At 38.3% G+C, this 19,934-nt stretch overlaps 1 protein-coding gene across 1 annotated transcript in view; it reads left to right on the top strand.

Moving 5' to 3' along the window:
- The window catches only part of mybl2b (v-myb avian myeloblastosis viral oncogene homolog-like 2b), a 53,974-nt gene extending 34,482 nt beyond the window's left edge, over positions 1-19,492 (top strand). The window contains exons 13-16 of the mRNA XM_056252520.1: positions 16,530-16,646; positions 16,729-16,872; positions 17,119-17,163; positions 18,842-19,492. Coding sequence (XP_056108495.1) covers positions 16,530-16,646; positions 16,729-16,872; positions 17,119-17,163; positions 18,842-18,970 — 435 coding nt within the window. The 3' untranslated portion in view covers positions 18,971-19,492. The remainder of the gene's footprint in view (positions 1-16,529; positions 16,647-16,728; positions 16,873-17,118; positions 17,164-18,841) is intronic.
- The last annotated feature ends 442 nt before the right edge of the window (positions 19,493-19,934 follow it).

Below are 19,934 nucleotides of genomic sequence, written 5' to 3'. Positions count from 1 at the left end.
ATCCAAAAAGTAACAGACACAATCATACACACACACACACACACACACACACACACACACACACACACACACAAGTCAAATCACTTACATTTTATATGCAATATTGACTTTTTTCTGTTTCAGCAGTGAAACTAGTTAAACAAAGATCACAGCAGAACCATCGAGCATCTCACAGCAACGTGTTTTCTCATTACTGAATGATTCAGCATTTTGAACGAATCGGTTGACTCAAAGATTCAATGACCAATCCATAATCTGTCTCATTCATGAATGACTCAGCCGTTCGAACGAATCGTTCGAACAAATGAATCAATGACTCGCTCATTAAGACGGTCGCCTGGCGACACCTAATGACGGCTTAGTGATATGTTTAAAAGTATCATTCTTTCAAACGATTGTTAATTAACTCATATTTGAAACATAAGCTATATATATATATATACACACATATATACACACAAAAATAAAATAAAAACACATTTGAAGCGTGTTTGCTTACTAAATTGTGAGCAGAACGAAAGTTGCAGCAAATATCAGCAACAGGAGTCAAATTTCATTAATCACGAGAGTGAAGAGCTGACTGAAAAGATGATGACGGAATAGGCTATTTTATGTAAAAGCGCCTATTTAAGCGAATCTATCATTGTACTCTTTTGTTGTTGTGTTTTCCGTGAAAAATAATAGACTATTGAACTCACAATTCAAGCAATTGGCCCCCGATATTGCACTAATTTTAAAGTGACACTAAAAAGTATGCGGCTGCAGTGGCATTCATTACGGTGCGCGTCCATGGCGACGAGCGAGCAAAACAGAGCGAACGTTTTTTCATTTCTACTTCCATAGAAATTCATTCGAGCGCACTGTGAGCGCCACCACTATAAATGTCCTTACTTTACTTTCACTTTTAACTTAGCGATATAAAAGCCCCCGGTGTTACACGTCAAATAACCGGTGAGAAAAAATTCTCGGAGTCACATAGCAGCTACCTATATTTAAATACAACAGGCCTACCTGATTTTGAACACAAGAGGGCAGTATAGCCCTATGTATTATTTGATATATTTATTTTTTTAACTGAATAGTGCATCCTGGCTGTTTTTAAACTTGTACATTATTCTTAAATTGAAAACAAGAATAAAATGGGTTTAGTTCTGATATTTGTATAATTTTATCTAGAAATAAATGGTGTATAATTAAATTTTTAGAAGATATGAGGCTTTTAGTGTTTATTTTTTTTTACATGACTTTAATCCCTCGCCATAGCAAAACAATTAGAGATATTCAATAGATATTCACAATTATGCTTCTTTAATGTATTTTCATCATGTTGAAAAAGTTTGGTGGGAATAAAATAAACCACTTAAGAGGAGTGGGTAAAAATGTAGAGCCTGGTTTTGCAAAACATCCACTTTAAGACCAAAATAGCCCACTTCCTGTTGGGCTGGCTTAAAGTTGTTTGGCCCGATGAGATCTATATGTGTACAGAGTTTCATAATATTACATGCAAGTGTGTTTGATTTATGGACCAAATTTTCTGACCAAGTTAATTTAATTAATAAACTAATTATATAAAACTATTTTCAATGCACTACAATTCAACTGGTTATATGCCTTTACTTATTAATACAACTTATTTAAAAAATACAAGGCGTAAGACATTTTTTTTTCTTTTTTAATGCAGGCCAAACCACACAGCAGTCAAATGGTTAATCTAGCCCCCCTCCCCCTCCCCACACTCACAGACACACACACACACACACAGAGACGTAGGCTCAGAGAGAGAGAGAGACATAAAATGACAATTTTCAAACCAAAATATCTGACTTCCTGTTGGTTGGAGCTATTGAGTGTAAATTAGAAAGTTGTCTGGCTGGAGGAGAACAATACACATACCGATTTTTATTACTGTAGATAAAATCAATCCCCCCACTTTTGACAAAAGGTGGCGCTACTGAGCCCCTCACCACGCCCGTTTCTGAAACTCTGCACATGTCTACTGTCTAATAAATGTGATGTGTCTGTCGGGTTTCATGCAATTTCAAGTATGTTAAGAGTCTCAAAAGCATCAACAAAGAATAATAAAGTTTGATGCGTTGCCACGGCAACAGTATCTAAGATATCAATAATCCTTTCTCAGGTCTACATCTGCCGTGTGTCTACATTATACACATAAAGTTTGAAGCAAATTGGGTAAAAATAAGAGGGTGATTTCAAAGCCTTTAGGAAGTGACACACTTCCTGCTGCCAGTTGGTGGCGCTATAACTTTGACTCACAATAGTCACATCCATGTGATCGGACTCTTACAGCGAACACACTGCTGAAGTTTCATCAAGATCAGTTAATGTATGCAGAAGTTATAACACACTTCCTGTTTCCTTTATTCGCCATAAATTCGTTTCCTCGCCACGGCCAAACCGTTCGAGATATCAAAAATCCCCTGGCAACTTTTCATCCTCAATGTCTTGACTTCATGCTGACCGAGTTTCGTGGCGATTGGTTGAATTCTCTAGGAGGAGTATATCGAATTCCAGGGGCATACGCTTCCAAACAAACCATAATAGCCGACTTCCTGTTGGGCTGGGGTAAAAAGTAAAAGTACAAAGGATATATGAATCGATGAGATCTATATGTGTACCGAGTTTCATATTATTACATTCAAGCGTGTTTGATTTATGGACCAAGTTTTCGGACCCTGTTCCAGGGGGCGCTGTCGAGCCCCCCTGCCACGCCCGGGTACCAGCTTCAGCCCGGCCCTGATGGCCGCGGGTTCTGACCCGTGTGCAAAGTTTCAAGAGTTTTTGAGCATGTTAAGGGCCCCAAAAGTGCGCTGAGAGTCTCAAAAGTATCCAAAAAGAATATTAAAGTTTGATGCGTTGTCACGGCAACAGCATCTAAGATATCAACAATCCTTTCACAGGTCTACATCTGGCGTGTGTCTACATTATACACATCAAGTTTGAAGCAAATCGGGTAAAGCCTGTTTGATTTATGGACCAAGTTTTCGGACCCCGTTCCAGGGGGCGCTGTCGAGCCCCCCTGCCACGCCCGGGTACCAGCTTCAGCCCGGCCCTGATGGCCGCGGTTTCTGACCCGTGTGCAAAGTTTCAAGAGTTTTTGAGCATGTTAAGGGCCCCAAAAGTGCGCTAAGAATCTCAAAAGTATCCAAAAAGAATATTAAAGTTTGATGCGTTGTCACGGCAACAGCATCTAAGATATCAACAATCCTTTCACAGGTCTACATCTGGCTTGTGTCTACATTATACACATCAAGTTTGAAGCAAATAGGGTAAAGCGTGTTGGATATATGGACCAAATTGTCTGACCCGTTCAAGGGGGCGCTGTCGAGCCCCCCTGCCACGCCCGGGTACCAGCTTCAGCCTGGCCCTGATGGCCGCGGGTTTTGTCCCGTGTGCAAAGTTTCAAGAGTTTTCGAGCACGTTAAGATCCCCAAAAGTGCCCGAAAGCATAAAAAAGCATGAAAAAGCTTAAAAAAAGGAATATTAATGTTTGATGCATTGCCATGGCAACAGTATCTAAGATATCAATAATCCTTTCACAGGTCTACATCTGGCGTGTGTCTACATTATGCACATGAAGTTTGAAGCAAATCGGGTAAAAATAAGAGGGTGATTTAAAAGCATTTTGAAAGTGACACACTTCCTGCTGCCAGTTGGTGGCGCTATAACTTTGACTCACAATAGTCACATCCATGTGATCGGGCTCTTACAACGAACACACTGCTGAAGTTTCATCAAGATTAGTTAATGTATGCAGTAGTTATAACACACTTCCTGTTTCACGTTTCTCGCCATAATTTCGTTTACTCGCCACGGCCAAACCGTTCGAGATATCAAAAATCCCCTGGCAATTTTTCATCCTCAGTGTCTTGACTTCATGCTGACCGAGTTTCGTGCCGTGTGTTTGAATTCTCTAGGAGGAGTATTTCACATTCCATTGCATGTGTTTTCCAAACAACCCTTAATAGCCGACTTCCTGTTGGGCTGGGGTAAAAAGTAAGAGCATGAAGTATATATGAACCGATGAGATCTATATGTGTACTGAGTTTCATATTATTACATGCAAGCGTGTTTGATTTATGGACCAAGTGTTCAAACCACGTTCCAGGGGGCGCTGTCGAGCCCCCCTGCCACGCCCGGGTACCAGCTTCAGCCCGGCCCTGATGGCCGCGGGTTCTGAGATGTGTGCAAAGTTTCAAGAGTTTTCGAGCACGTTAAGGCCCCCAAAAGTGCCCAAAAGGTAGTAAAATAATAATAATAATAATAATAATAAATATAGCTGCGAGCAGCGATTACGGGCCCAAGCCGGTGGCACCGCAACCCCGGTGCCTTTAGTTACCTAAAGGCACCGGGGTGGCGGTACCACCGGCTTTGGCCCTTCATCGCTGCTCGCAGCTATATTTATATATATATATATATATATATATATATATATATAAAGCCGGTGGCACCGCCACCCTGGTGCCTTTAGGGTTATTGTGCACGACGTGCAAAAACGTAACCCTGCTTTGACTGTCGAAAAGAAGTGTGCTGTAGAGCTTGTATCAGTGTGGGCTCTGCAAAAGTGTGCATTGAGGGCACATGTCAACCACAAAGTATGCGAGAGCAACCTTCTGAAAGGTCAGGTCTACATCCAGGTCTACATCTGCCGTGTGTTTACATCATAGTAGTGAAGTTTGAAGCAATCAGCTGATTTCAAAGCTTTTTGAAAGTGACAGACTTCCTGCTGCCAGTTGGTGGCGCTATAACCGGGGTGGCGGTGCCGCCGGCTTTGGCCCTTTCATCGCTGCTCGCAGCTATATTTATATATATACACACACACACACACATATATATATATATATATATACATATATATATATTGTTTTTTTAAGAGACAAGACAGAATATTACTTGCCTGATCTGATTAGAAAAATAGTGTTTGTGTGTGTGTGTGTGTGTGTGTGTGTGTGTGTGTGTGTGTGTGTGTGTGTGTGTGTGTGTGTGTGTGTGTGTGTGTGTGTGTGGCGTAATTGAACAATGTAGACATAAAGACATACTCCGTCCTTTTGTTCATACAGGACATTATTCAAACTGCAAAGTGTTTACTTATATTTGTGTACACTCGCAATAAAACACAACATTGTGCTTTTGTCAAACTATAAACTCTTGTCAAACTGTAAACTACAACTGTCACCCAACCAAAATCTCTTACACACACACACACACACACAGTTTAAAAGCAAAAAATATCAAACAATCCTATTTAAAAACAGTCTGTGGGAGCCATCTTTTGGACATTCATCATATCGCATTGGTTTTCATTTCTTGTCATCAAAAAGAGCCCTAATCTGTTTATTTTTTCAGTTACACATTCTACATTGATTAAAAAAGAAAAATCAAATGTGTTTTTATTTTATACAGAAATAAATAATCTATCATCCAGATGAGAATAAAGTTAGTGTTAGTTCAAATTTTAAGGAAAACAAATATATGATCTGAAATATAGCACATTCATTTAAAATTCATTCAGGTTCAATTACCAAACATACAATCTTAATGTAATTTAAAGCAAACAATACGTTTAAAATATATGGGTTGTATGACTATTTTTTAATATAAAAAGATATATATCCAAAAAGACAAGGCCTAAAGTTTAACAAGGGTTAAACTCTTATCACTGTAACAGACACAATCACACACACAATCACACACACACACACACACAAGTCAAATCACTTACATTTTACATGCAATATTGACTTTTTTTCTGTTTCAGCAGCGAAAATAGTTAAACAAAGATCACAGCAGAACCATCGCGCATCTCACAGCAACGCGTTCTCATTACTGAATGATTCAGCATTTTGAACGAATCGGTTGACTCAAAGATTCAATGACCAGTCAATCCATAAACATCTATCTCATTCATGAATGACTCAGTCGTTCAAACGAATGAATCAATGACTCGCTCATTAAGACGGTCGCCTGGCGACACCTAATGACGGTTTAGTGTTATGTTTAAAAGTATCATTCTTTCCAACGATTGTTAATTAACTCATATTTGAAACATAAGCTATATTTATATATATACATACATATACACACACATACACAAAAATAAAATAAAAACACATTTGAAACGTGTTTTCTTACTAAATTGTGAGCTGAACGAAAGTTGCAGCAAATATCAGCAACAGGAGTCAAATTTCATTAATCACGAGAGTGAAGAGCTGACTGAAAAGATGATGACGGAATAGGCTATTTTATGTAAAAACGCCTATTTAAGCGAATCTGTCATTGTACTCTTTTATTGTTGTGTTTTCCGTGAAAAATAATAGACTATTGAACTCAGAATTCAAGCAATCGGCCCCCGAAATTGCACTAATTTTAGTGACACTAAAAAGTATGCGGCTGCACTGGCATTCATAATGGTGCGCGTCCATGGCGACGAGCGAGCAGAACAGAGCGAACGTTTAGTTAATTTCTACTTCCATAGGAATTCATTCGAGCGCCACCATTTCAATGTCCGTGCGGACGTCCATATTATACTTTCGCTTTCAAGTTAGTGTTTTTAAACCCCCCAGCGGGAGGTTTACACAATTTGTTTACACAATCACACGTTGATTAACCGGTGGGAAAATATTCCCATAGTAACATCCCTAATATATAAATATATATAAATTCAATAGGCCTACCTGATTTTGAACACAAGAGGGCAGTATAGCACTATATATGATTTGGATTATTATTATTTTTGACTAAACAACCATTCTGGCTGTTTTTAAACTTAAAAATAATTCTTAAATTGAAAAAAAGGAATAAAATGGGTTTAGTTCTAATATTTGTATAATTTTATATAAAAATAAATGGTGTATAATTACATTTTAGAAAGATATGAGACATGCCCTGATTCTTTTTTTGACATTATTGTCCTCGATCAGAGCCCTAATCTGTTTATTTTTTCAGTTACACATTCTACATTGATTAAAAAAGAAAAATCAAATGTGTTTTTATTTTATACAGAAATAAATAATCTATCATTCAGATGAGAATAAAGTTAGTGTTAGTTCAAATTTTAAGGAAAACAAATATATGATCTGAAATATAGCACATTCATTTATAATTCATTCAGGTTCAATTACCAAACATACAAATCTCAATGTAATTTAAAGCAAACAATACATTTAAAATACATGGGTTGTATGCTATTTTTTTTTATATAAAAAGATATATATCCAAAAAGACAAGGCCTAAACTTTAACAAGGGTTAAACAATCACTGTAACAGACACAATCACACACACACACACACACACACACACACACACACACACACACACACACACACACACACACGTCAAATCACTTACATTTTAGATGCAATATTGACTTTTTTTTCTGTTTCAGCAGCGAAAATAGTTAAACAAAGATCACAGCAGAACCATCGAGCATCTCACAGCAACGCGTTCTCATTACTGAATGATTCAGCATTTTGAACGAATCGGTTGACTCAAAGATTCAACGACCAATCCATAATCTGTCTCATTCATGAATGACTCAGCCGTTCGAAACGAATCGTTTGAACGAATGAATCAATGACTCGCTCATTAAGACGGTCGCCTGGCGACACCTAATGACGGTTTAGTGATATTAAAAGTATCATTCTTTCCAACGATTGTTAATTAACTCATATTTGAAACATAAGCTATATATATATATATATATATATATATATATATACACACATATATATACACACACATATATATACACAAAAATAAAATAAAAACACATTTGAAGCGTGTTTGCTTACTAAATTGTGAGCGGAACGAAAGTTGCAGCAAATATCAGCAACAGGAGTCAAATTTCATTAATCACGAGAGTGAAGAGCTGACTGAAAAGATGATGACGGAATAGGCTATTTTATGTAAAAGCCCCTATTTCAGCGAATCTATCCTTGTACTCTTTTGTTGTTGTGTTTTCCGTGAAAAATAATAGACTATTGAACTCACAATTCAAGCAATCGGCCCCGTTATTGCACTAATTTTAAAGTGACACTAAAAAGTATGCGGCTGCACTGGCATTCATAATGGTGCGCGTCCATGGCGACGAGCGAGCAGAACAGAGCGAACGTTTTTTAGTTCATTCCTACTTCCATAGGAATTCCCTCGAGCGCTCTGCACGTGGCCATTATCAATGTCCCGTATTTAAAAGCTCTCGGTCCTCAGTCACATACCAAATATATGTATAATGTATATATAAATATAATTTTGGACACAAGAGGGCAGTATGGCCCTATGTATAATTTTGTGTTTAAACTAAAAGAGCCCCTCCCCCCCTCCCCACACAGACACACACGAATGGCAGGGTGCATTCTCTCTGTCAGAGGGAGAGGGAGAGAAAATTCTCAGAAACATCCACATTCAAACCAAAATATCTGACTTCCTCTTGGTCTGAGCTAATGACAGTTAATTAGAAAGTTGTCCGGCTTGATCTGAACCATATGCATACCTGTGTCTGTCGAGTTTCATGCAATTTCAAGCATGCTAAGAGTCTCAAAAGCATCAAACAAGAATATTAAAGTTTGATGTGTTGCCACGGCAACAGTATCTAAGATATCAATAATCCTTTCACAGGTCTACATCTGGCGTGTGTTTACATTATACACATAAAGTTTGAAGCAAATCGGGTAAAAATAAGAGGGTGATTTCAAAGCATTTAGGAAGTGACACACTTCCTGCTGCCAGTTGGTGGCGCTATAATTTTGACTCACAATAGTCACATCCATGTGATCGGCCTCTTACAACGAACACACTGTTGAAGTTTCATCAAGATCAGTTAATGTATGCAGTAGTTATGACACACTTCCTGTTTCACGTTTCTCGCCATAATTTTGTTTCCTCGCCACGGCCAAACCGTTCGAGATATCAAAAATCCCCTCGCAAACTTTCATCCTCAATGTCTTGACTTCATGCTGACCGAGTTTCGTGCCGTTTGTTTGAATTCTCTAGGAGGAGTATTTCACATTCCATTGCGTGTGTTTTACCAACAACCCTAAATAGCCGACTTCCTGTTGGGCTGGGGTAAAAAGTAAGAGTGTGAAGTATATATGAAACGAGGAGATCTACATGTGTACCGAGTTTCATATTATTACATGCAAGCGTGTTTGATTTATGGACCATGTTTTCGGACCCCGTTCCAGGGGGCGCTGTCGAGCCCCCCTGCCACGCCCGGGTACCATCTTCAGCCCGGCCCTGATGGCCGCGGGTTCTGACATGTGTGCAAAGTTTCAGGAGTTTTTGAGCATGTTAAGGCCTCCAAAAGTGTCCAAAAGGTAGCAGAAAAATAATAAGAAGAATAAATATAGCTGCGAGCAGCGATTACGGGCCCAAGCCGGTGGCACCGCAACCCCGGTGCCTTTAGTTACCTAAAGGCACCGGGGTGGCGGTACCACCGGCTTTGGCCCTTCATCGCTGCTCGCAGCTATATTTATATATATATATATATATATATATATATATATATATATAAAGCCGGTGGCACCGCCACCCTGGTGCCTTTAGGGTTATTGTGCACGACGTGCAAAAACGTAACCCTGCTTTGACTGTCGAAAAGAAGTGTGCTGTAGAGCTTGTATCAGTGTGGGCTCTGCAAAAGTGTGCATTGAGGGCACATGTCAACCACAAAGTATGCGAGAGCAACCTTCTGAAAGGTCAGGTCTACATCCAGGTCTACATCTGCCGTGTGTTTACATCATAGTAGTGAAGTTTGAAGCAATCAGCTGATTTCAAAGCTTTTTGAAAGTGACAGACTTCCTGCTGCCAGTTGGTGGCGCTATAACCGGGGTGGCGGTGCCGCCGGCTTTGGCCCTTTCATCGCTGCTCGCAGCTATATTTATATATATACACACACACACACACACACACACACACACATATATATATATATATATATATATACATATATATATATATTGTTTTTTTAAGAGACAAGACAGAATATTACTTGCCTGATCTGATTAGAAAAATAGTGTTTGTGTGTGTGTGTGTGTGTGTGTGTGTGTGTGTGTGTGTGTGTGTGTGTGTGTGTGTGTGTGTGTGTGTGTGTGTGTGTGTGTGTGTGTGTGTGTGTGTGTGTGTGTGTGTGTGTGTGTGTGTGTGGCGTAATTGAACAATGTAGACATAAAGACATACTCCGTCCTTTTGTTCATACAGGACATTATTCAAACTGCAAAGTGTTTACTTATATTTGTGTACACTCGCAATAAAACACAACATTGTGCTTTTGTCAAACTATAAACTCTTGTCAAACTGTAAACTACAACTGTCACCCAACCAAAATCTCTTACACACACACACACACACAGTTTAAAAGCAAAAAATATCAAACAATCCTATTTAAAAACAGTCTGTGGGAGCCATCTTTTGGACATTCATCATATCGCATTGGTTTTCATTTCTTGTCATCAAAAAGAGCCCTAATCTGTTTATTTTTTCAGTTACACATTCTACATTGATTAAAAAAGAAAAATCAAATGTGTTTTTATTTTATACAGAAATAAATAATCTATCATCCAGATGAGAATAAAGTTAGTGTTAGTTCAAATTTTAAGGAAAACAAATATATGATCTGAAATATAGCACATTCATTTAAAATTCATTCAGGTTCAATTACCAAACATACAATCTTAATGTAATTTAAAGCAAACAATACATTTAAAATATATGGGTTGTATGACTATTTTTTAATATAAAAAGATATATATCCAAAAAGACAAGGCCTAAAGTTTAACAAGGGTTAAACTCTTATCACTGTAACAGACACAATCACACACACAATCACACACACACACACACACAAGTCAAATCACTTACATTTTACATGCAATATTGACTTTTTTTCTGTTTCAGCAGCGAAAATAGTTAAACAAAGATCACAGCAGAACCATCGCGCATCTCACAGCAACGCGTTCTCATTACTGAATGATTCAGCATTTTGAACGAATCGGTTGACTCAAAGATTCAATGACCAATCAATCCATAAACATCTATCTCATTCATGAATGACTCAGTCGTTCAAACGAATGAATCAATGACTCGCTCATTAAGACGGTCCCCTGGCGACACCTAATGACGGTTTAGTGTTATGTTTAAAAGTATCATTCTTTCCAACGATTGTTAATTAACTCATATTTGAAACATAAGCTATATTTATATATATACATACATATACATACACAAAAATAAAATAAAAACACATTTGAAACGTGTTTTCTTACTAAATTGTGAGCTGAACGAAAGTTGCAGCAAATATCAGCAACAGGAGTCAAATTTCATTAATCACGAGAGTGAAGAGCTGACTGAAAAGATGATGACGGAATAGGCTATTTTATGTAAAAACGCCTATTTAAGCGAATCTGTCATTGTACTCTTTTATTGTTGTGTTTTCCGTGAAAAATAATAGACTATTGAACTCAGAATTCAAGCAATCGGCCCCCGAAATTGCACTAATTTTAGTGACACTAAAAAGTATGCGGCTGCACTGGCATTCATAATGGTGCGCGTCCATGGCGACGAGCGAGCAGAACAGAGCGAACGTTTAGTTAATTTCTACTTCCATAGGAATTCATTCGAGCGCCACCATTTCAATGTCCGTGCGGACGTCCATATTATACTTTCGCTTTCAAGTTAGTGTTTTTAAACCCCCCAGCGGGAGGTTTACACAATTTGTTTACACAATCACACGTTGATTAACCGGTGGGAAAATATTCCCATAGTAACATCCCTAATATATAAATATATATAAATTCAATAGGCCTACCTGATTTTGAACACAAGAGGGCAGTATAGCACTATATATGATTTGGATTATTATTATTTTTGACTAAACAACCATTCTGGCTGTTTTTAAACTTAAAAATAATTCTTAAATTGAAAAAAAGGAATAAAATGGGTTTAGTTCTAATATTTGTATAATTTTATATAAAAATAAATGGTGTATAATTACATTTTAGAAAGATATGAGACATGCCCTGATTCTTTTTTTGACATTATTGTCCTCGATCAGAGCCCTAATCTGTTTATTTTTTCAGTTACACATTCTACATTGATTAAAAAAGAAAAATCAAATGTGTTTTTATTTTATACAGAAATAAATAATCTATCATTCAGATGAGAATAAAGTTAGTGTTAGTTCAAATTTTAAGGAAAACAAATATATGATCTGAAATATAGCACATTCATTTATAATTCATTCAGGTTCAATTACCAAACATACAAATCTCAATGTAATTTAAAGCAAACAATACATTTAAAATACATGGGTTGTATGCTATTTTTTTTTATATAAAAAGATATATATCCAAAAAGACAAGGCCTAAACTTTAACAAGGGTTAAACAATCACTGTAACAGACACAATCACACACACACACACACACACACACACGTCAAATCACTTACATTTTAGATGCAATATTGACTTTTTTTTCTGTTTCAGCAGCGAAAATAGTTAAACAAAGATCACAGCAGAACCATCGAGCATCTCACAGCAACGCGTTCTCATTACTGAATGATTCAGCATTTTGAACGAATCGGTTGACTCAAAGATTCAACGACCAATCCATAATCTGTCTCATTCATGAATGACTCAGCCGTTCGAACGAATCGTTTGAACGAATGAATCAATGACTCGCTCATTAAGACGGTCGCCTGGCGACACCTAATGACGGTTTAGTGATATTAAAAGTATCATTCTTTCCAACGATTGTTAATTAACTCATATTTGAAACATAAGCTATATATATATATATATATATATATATATACACACATATATATATACACACACATATATACACAAAAATAAAATAAAAACACATTTGAAGCGTGTTTGCTTACTAAATTGTGAGCGGAACGAAAGTTGCAGCAAATATCAGCAACAGGAGTCAAATTTCATTAATCACGAGAGTGAAGAGCTGACTGAAAAGATGATGACGGAATAGGCTATTTTATGTAAAAGCCCCTATTTAAGCGAATCTATCATTGTACTCTTTTGTTGTTGTGTTTTCCGTGAAAAATAATAGACTATTGAACTCACAATTCAAGCAATCGGCCCCGTTATTGCACTAATTTTAAAGTGACACTAAAAAGTATGCGGCTGCACTGGCATTCATAATGGTGCGCGTCCATGGCGACGAGCGAGCAGAACAGAGCGAACGTTTTTTAGTTCATTCCTACTTCCATAGGAATTCCCTCGAGCGCTCTGCACGTGGCCATTATCAATGTCCCGTATTTAAAAGCTCTCGGTCCTCAGTCACATACCAAATATATGTATAATGTATATATAAATATAATTTTGGACACAAGAGGGCAGTATGGCCCTATGTATAATTTTGTGTTTAAACTAAAAGAGCCCCTCCCCCCCTCCCCACACAGACACAGACACAGACACACACGAATGGCAGGGTGCATTCTCTCTGTCAGAGGGAGAGGGAGAGAAAATTCTCAGAAACATCCACATTCAAACCAAAATATCTAACTTCCTCTTGGTCTGAGCTAATGACAGTTAATTAGAAAGTTGTCCGGCTTGATCTGAACCATATGCATACCTGTGTCTGTCGAGTTTCATGCAATTTCAAGCATGCTAAGAGTCTCAAAAGCATCAAACAAGAATATTAAAGTTTGATGTGTTGCCACGGCAACAGTATCTAAGATATCAATAATCCTTTCACAGGTCTACATCTGCCGTGTGTTTACATTATACACATAAAGTTTGAAGCAAATCGGGTAAAAATAAGAGGGTGATTTCAAAGCATTTAGGAAGTGACACACTTCCTGCTGCCAGTTGGTGGCGCTATAACTTTGACTCACAATAGTCACATCCATGTGATCGGGCTCTTACAACGAACACACTGTTGAAGTTTCATCAAGATCAGTTAATGTATGCAGTAGTTATGACACACTTCCTGTTTCACGTTTCTCGCCATAATTTTGTTTCCTCGCCACGGCCAAACCGTTCGAGATATCAAAAATCCCCTCGCAAACTTTCATCCTCAATGTCTTGACTTCATGCTGACCGAGTTTCGTGCCGTTTGTTTGAATTCTCTAGGAGGAGTATTTCACATTCCATTGCGTGTGTTTTACCAACAACCCTAAATAGCCGACTTCCTGTTGGGCTGGGGTAAAAAGTAAGAGTGTGAAGTATATATGAAACGAGGAGATCTACATGTGTACCAAGTTTCAAATTATTACATGCAAGCGTGTTTGATTTATGGACCATGTTTTCGGACCCCGTTCCAGGGGGCGCTGTCGAGCCCCCCTGCCACGCCCGGGTACCATCTTCAGCCCGGCCCTGATGGCCGCGGGTTCTGACATGTGTGCAAAGTTTCAGGAGTTTTTGAGCATGTTAAGGCCTCCAAAAGTGTCCAAAAGGTAGCAGAAAAATAATAAGAATAATAATAATAATAATAATAATAAATAATCCTAAGGAAAACAATAGGGCCTTCGCCCTTTGGGCTTGGGCCCTAATAAATAATCCTAAGGAAAACAATAGGGCCTTCGCCCTTTGGGCTTGGGCCCTAATAATAAATAATAATCCTTAGGAAAACAATAGGGCCTTCGCCTTTTCAAGGCTTGGGCCCTAAAAATAATAATCCTTAGGAAAACAATAGGGCCTTCGCCTTTTCAAGGCTTGGGCCCTAATAAATGTTTCATCAACTAATTAAATAAGTAGTAAATATAGCAGACAGATAATCACGACACAGAGGGGCCGGCGCGTGAACTGGAGCTCGTCTCATATGAATCGAAACCCAGTGTATAAGCCTAGCCTATAGACCTGAGAAATATATCTACCGGTATATTGAAATGTCTACTTTTAAACCGAACAATTCAAAACGAAAGAAAACTCTCTGCTTATGTAATCCGTATGAAAAGTGCATTTCTCTCTGGCGCGTTCACTACTGCGAAGATCGCGAGTCCGCATCGCAACTTCGTCTTTGCAGCTGACACTGGCAGAAAACACTAATAAACAATTAAATGTCTCCTTGCTATATTTGACATATTCATAATCATTACTTTTGCCGGTTCTTTGTGTAAGCTTATTGGTGCTTTATTGGCAGTGCCAGCCTTACGTTACATGAACGCGTCACCACCGCATCAGCACCGAAAACTGGAGATTTTTTTAGACAATAATCGCACAACCTATTTGATATTCTATAATTAAATACTCAGTGACTCATCCCAACCAACTATTTAAAAAAAAAATAACTTGTAAGCATCTTTTTACATGTTACATATCATGCGAGTCGTGACTACCTTTCCATGTGACGCGAGCTATTTGAAGAACGTGAAGAAACATGGAAATCAACCCAGAGATTGCGGACCCTCCCAATAGCCTACATTTCAGTCAGCAGTATGTCAACATTTCGGCTACACGGTGGAGAACAGGGATGGCAATCGTGTAATCTACAAGACCCACACAATTTGCCGTAAGTGTTTTAATAAGCTTCCTCAATTGACCGGCAACACGTCCAACATGCAGATGCATATCCTACGGTACCATCCCGAAATCAATTTAGTTGGAGCACAGAACACAACCCAAAAGCAGCAGCCTACACTGCCTAGTTTAGTTTAATAATTTGCATAGTTATTATTGTTCTTTGGTGTTCAGATTATACAGGTTTTTCCTAATGTTATTTAATAAAAATACCAGTATATATTTTTTTTTTCTCTCAAAATCTTTTTTTTCACCCCAAGCCCTGCCCCCTCCCCTCAAGCCCCGCCCCTGTGACAGAATCGCGATAAGAATCGAATCGTGGGTCAAAAATCGTGATACGAATCAAATCGTGGGTTTGGTGTATCGTTACAGCCCTACAAACTACTTGCATACAAATATCAGCCATCACTCTATATCTGCCAATACTATGTCTTAGTGAGATGATATTAAAATCCTTAGTTTTATGATCAAAGCTCTGTAGTTCTGGGTTAGGGTTCGAGTTGCACTAAAGCCCCTTTCACACAGCGCGTTGATCCCGGGAAATTGCCAGAACGCCTTCTGTGTGAACGCAAACACGACCCGGGAGTGAAGTGAAAGCAGGCTAGTGAAACGGTACGTAATGTGCTAGTTTATGATCGAATCAGAGAAAAAATGCACAAGCGTGGTTTCTCCAGAGAGAAATCGCAGCTCATAAGCAAACTATACACGCTGCTGAGACATTACATATGTCACATCGATGTCACGTGTCTTCACGGGATTTTTACGGGTTGTGTGTGAACGCACTCTCTGATTCCGGCAAATCACTGGCAGTGTGAATGAACCAAAATCAAACGAACCGGGGTCAAGTCCAGGGTCGCTTTATCCGTGTATTTTCCAGAATCTCTGTGTAAAAGGGGCTTAACATATAATGCAATGCAATGATGATTGAGAGATGAAGAAATAAAGCCTGATGGATCACATAAAACACCCAACCAAATAAATAAACTGGTTTATTTGCCATTTTGCTGTTATATTGTTTTGATTTTGTCTCCTTTTACAGTATCGGCCTCCCATGAAGAAAGTGCGCAAGTCTCTGGCTCTGGATGTGATCGACTGCAGTGAGAGTATCACTGCACGAAAGCAGCAGAGCAAACACACAGACAAAACTAATCCGAAGGTACAGGAACCGGACGGATGCTGATGCGTTTGCTCAGTGTTACTGAATCGATTATTAAGCAGGTTTTGTGTTGAACTTCCAGGCTCAAACGGCACGCTCGCTCCATCTCGACTCCTGCGCTGTGAAGGAGGAGAACCTGCTGGATCAAGGGTTTATTCTCGACCCGAATGAGAGTGGGCCGCCCTCGAAACCTGCGCCTCAAACACCGAGCACGACTCCTCTGCCTGTGAGTGATCAGATCAGACATGCCATGTTTACACTGCAGTTATTATAATTCATGCAATAGTATGTATCACAACACAGCTAGTATGTTTAGTTTGTTCTGTTAGTTTGTTGGTTGAGATTTCACTTACATTACAACTTAAGTTAGTGTGTAATGTTGCTGTTTGAGCATAAACAACATCTGCAAAGTTACAACGCTAAAGTTCAAAGCAAAGGAATATATTTGCTTTTAAATGAATCATTTTTTTAGGACTTCAACAAACGGCTGGTAGGGACTACACGACATTCCTCCCAGGTTAGTGACATCACAACCCTAAAATTTACATAAGCCCCGCCCCCGGGAACACACAGTCCATGTTGAGGAGAGGAAGAGTTGTTGTAGTCGAGCACATCTGTGATTCTGCTCCGTCTCTTCACATGCGATACAGAACGCAACACAAATGCACTAGCATGTCCCTCTGTAGCGTCTCACAACAGTTCCCACACGAGCGATTTATAGATTATCATGACAGAATATGCTAATCAAAGACTTGAAGATAGTTAACTCCACATCAGCTACATAAATTCATCAACTAACCATTCAGAAACGTCCTGTTGCTCTACATGTTGTTGTCTCTCCATCATTGTCCGACTCCGGTTTGAACATAAAAGGCAGAGCAGTTTCACACACACACACACACAAGCTCTTGAAGCTCCGCCCTCTGTGCCGGGAGCAGCAGCTCATTTGCATTTAAAGGGACACACATGAAACGACGCGTTTTTACTGACCCTCAAAAAGGGACAACTTTAACATGCTGTAAAATATATCTGTGGGGTATTTTTAGGGCTGGGCGATAAAACGATAACGATAGTTATCGCGATATAATTTTTCTTGATAAAACGATATCAAGAGTTCGATAAATGTTCGATAATGTTTATGTGCCAAAAGCGGAACGAAACTCATTTGAACCGCGCGCCTCACGGACTGTTTATCCGCTCGGCTCAAAGTCCAAACGGCAGCGCAGCGCGAGCTCTCTAGAGGAGATACGTTTACTCTGATCGGCCTCGCTCACGAGATCCAGTGAGAAGCGCTTGAGTTCAGCGAAGAACACAAACGTCTCAGTGATTTAAAGCAGTAAAGGCAGATGAAACAGCGCTGACGAACAGGAGAAACACTGTGCGCAACGATACAGTCAGAAGGCTTTTCCGTCTACAAATTCCCATCATTTACCACGGATTTACTGTAACGTTAGCCTAGTAATATTAACTGCACTATGAAATATGGGATATACATATTGAATTGTATTATATTATTAATGTAGACAATGTAAGGACTAATGGAATATAATAACATTATTTAATAATGTATTTATAGGCTACAGTTTTTCATACAAATACCATAGAAACCATAAAGTAACATATTAACATGATAGTGAGGTGGTTTTATCTGTGGTTATCATGATGATCTAAATGCATGATGCTGGATGACCAATGGTTAATTTGAATAAAACTCAAACAGTCAGAATATTACATTTTACCAAATAAAAATTAGCACATGCAGAAACTAAGAAATATTTTTCTCTATTAAGATATTTATTTTGTTAAGGAAAAATGACATGTTCTAACTCAGAGTTGGCAAATGTTCTCGTGTTTGTCATGATATGTTCTGACAATAAAGAGTAGTTTAAAACCACAATTAACGCTCTGGTTTCTTCAACTTTCACTTTAACCTTTAAACTTGAAACAAATAAAGATTTGACATTTATCGTGATTATTATCGATATCGACTGATGTAAAAAAATTATCGTGATATTTTTTTTTTGGGCCATATCGCCCAGCCCTAGGTATTTTGAGCTAAAACTTCACATACACACACACACACACTCTGGGGACTTCAGAGACTTATTTTACATATTGTTAAAAGGAGCATTATACCAGCGCTTTAAGTGTTATATTCTGTTATTACTGCTCATCATTTGTTGTTCTTCTGACAGATGTCTTCAGCCTGGGAAACTGTTGTGTGTGGACGGACAAAAGACCAGCTGATCATGACGGAGAAAGCCAGACGGTACCTTCGCTCTTTAAAATCTCACGCCCCAAACCGAGCCCTCATACTTTCCTGAGTCCCGTTGCAGCTTCTCGGATATTCCTTACAAAACATAATGTGGAAAATTTGTGTTGATGAATATGAAACCAATTACTGTTCCAGAATAGACACTTTAATGCTGATAATGCTCTTGTCCTGTTTTCTATGACTTATTGGCACATTCAAAATACCATTTTTCTTCATTTAACCCTGTATAATAATAATAATAAGTGTGTTGCTATTCTTTGTTTTATTTATGTATTGTCAACCCATTATTCATGTGGCAGCAAACAAGTGCATTTTGCAGCAGAATTTTAAATGGTGAACATGCCAAGCTGAGGAAATATTCAGGGATCTCAGTATCTTTTTATATTCTGTTGACATTTTCTGCATTTCTGAAAGGATAACTAGACGTCTGCTAGAGCTCATGTGATGTACAGTGTGTGTGTATTCAAAGAAATAGGTTGACCGTTTTTTCCTGCTGTTTGGAAAATACTATACATCTTGTAAAATATATTTTAGGAGTTCAGAAGTAATGTGACAAGGCCAAAGTGAGGCCTTTAAATCTGTGTATAGAAACATGTTTTTTTTTTTTCTTTAAAAAAAAGTAGAATATTGTAATATGCTATGAAAGAAAAATAAAACCGTTTTTGACTGTTTTGATGGTAACACTGTATATTTTTGTGGAAATATCAAAAATTTAAATAGCTAATGTACTCGTCCTTTAATTAGAAAGATAGTAGAAGCTCTATTACCCATATTGAAATTTGCATTTAGAAGGCTATTGGAAGTAAAATGTATTTGTATAGCACATTTAAACAAGTGTTGAACAAACTAAACATCGTATAGATTTTGTGCCATTCTCCTAAGAAAACCTCCAGTTCTTCAAGAGACAGTGGAAATGTTACTCTTTAGATTTTAACACGCTCACACACATGCATTCACAATGCATTTGCTGCTGTAAGCAAGATACAGAATTAGTGGAACAGAATCCATTCAGG

Source organism: Rhinichthys klamathensis, unplaced genomic scaffold (assembly GCF_029890125.1).
Source record: "Rhinichthys klamathensis goyatoka isolate OS25496 unplaced genomic scaffold, OSU_Roscu_1.1 h1tg000095l_1, whole genome shotgun sequence".
Lineage (NCBI taxonomy): Eukaryota > Metazoa > Chordata > Actinopteri > Cypriniformes > Leuciscidae > Rhinichthys > Rhinichthys klamathensis.
Note: the sequence above shows the minus strand (reverse complement) of the source record. Positions and strands in the feature narration are given on the sequence as shown.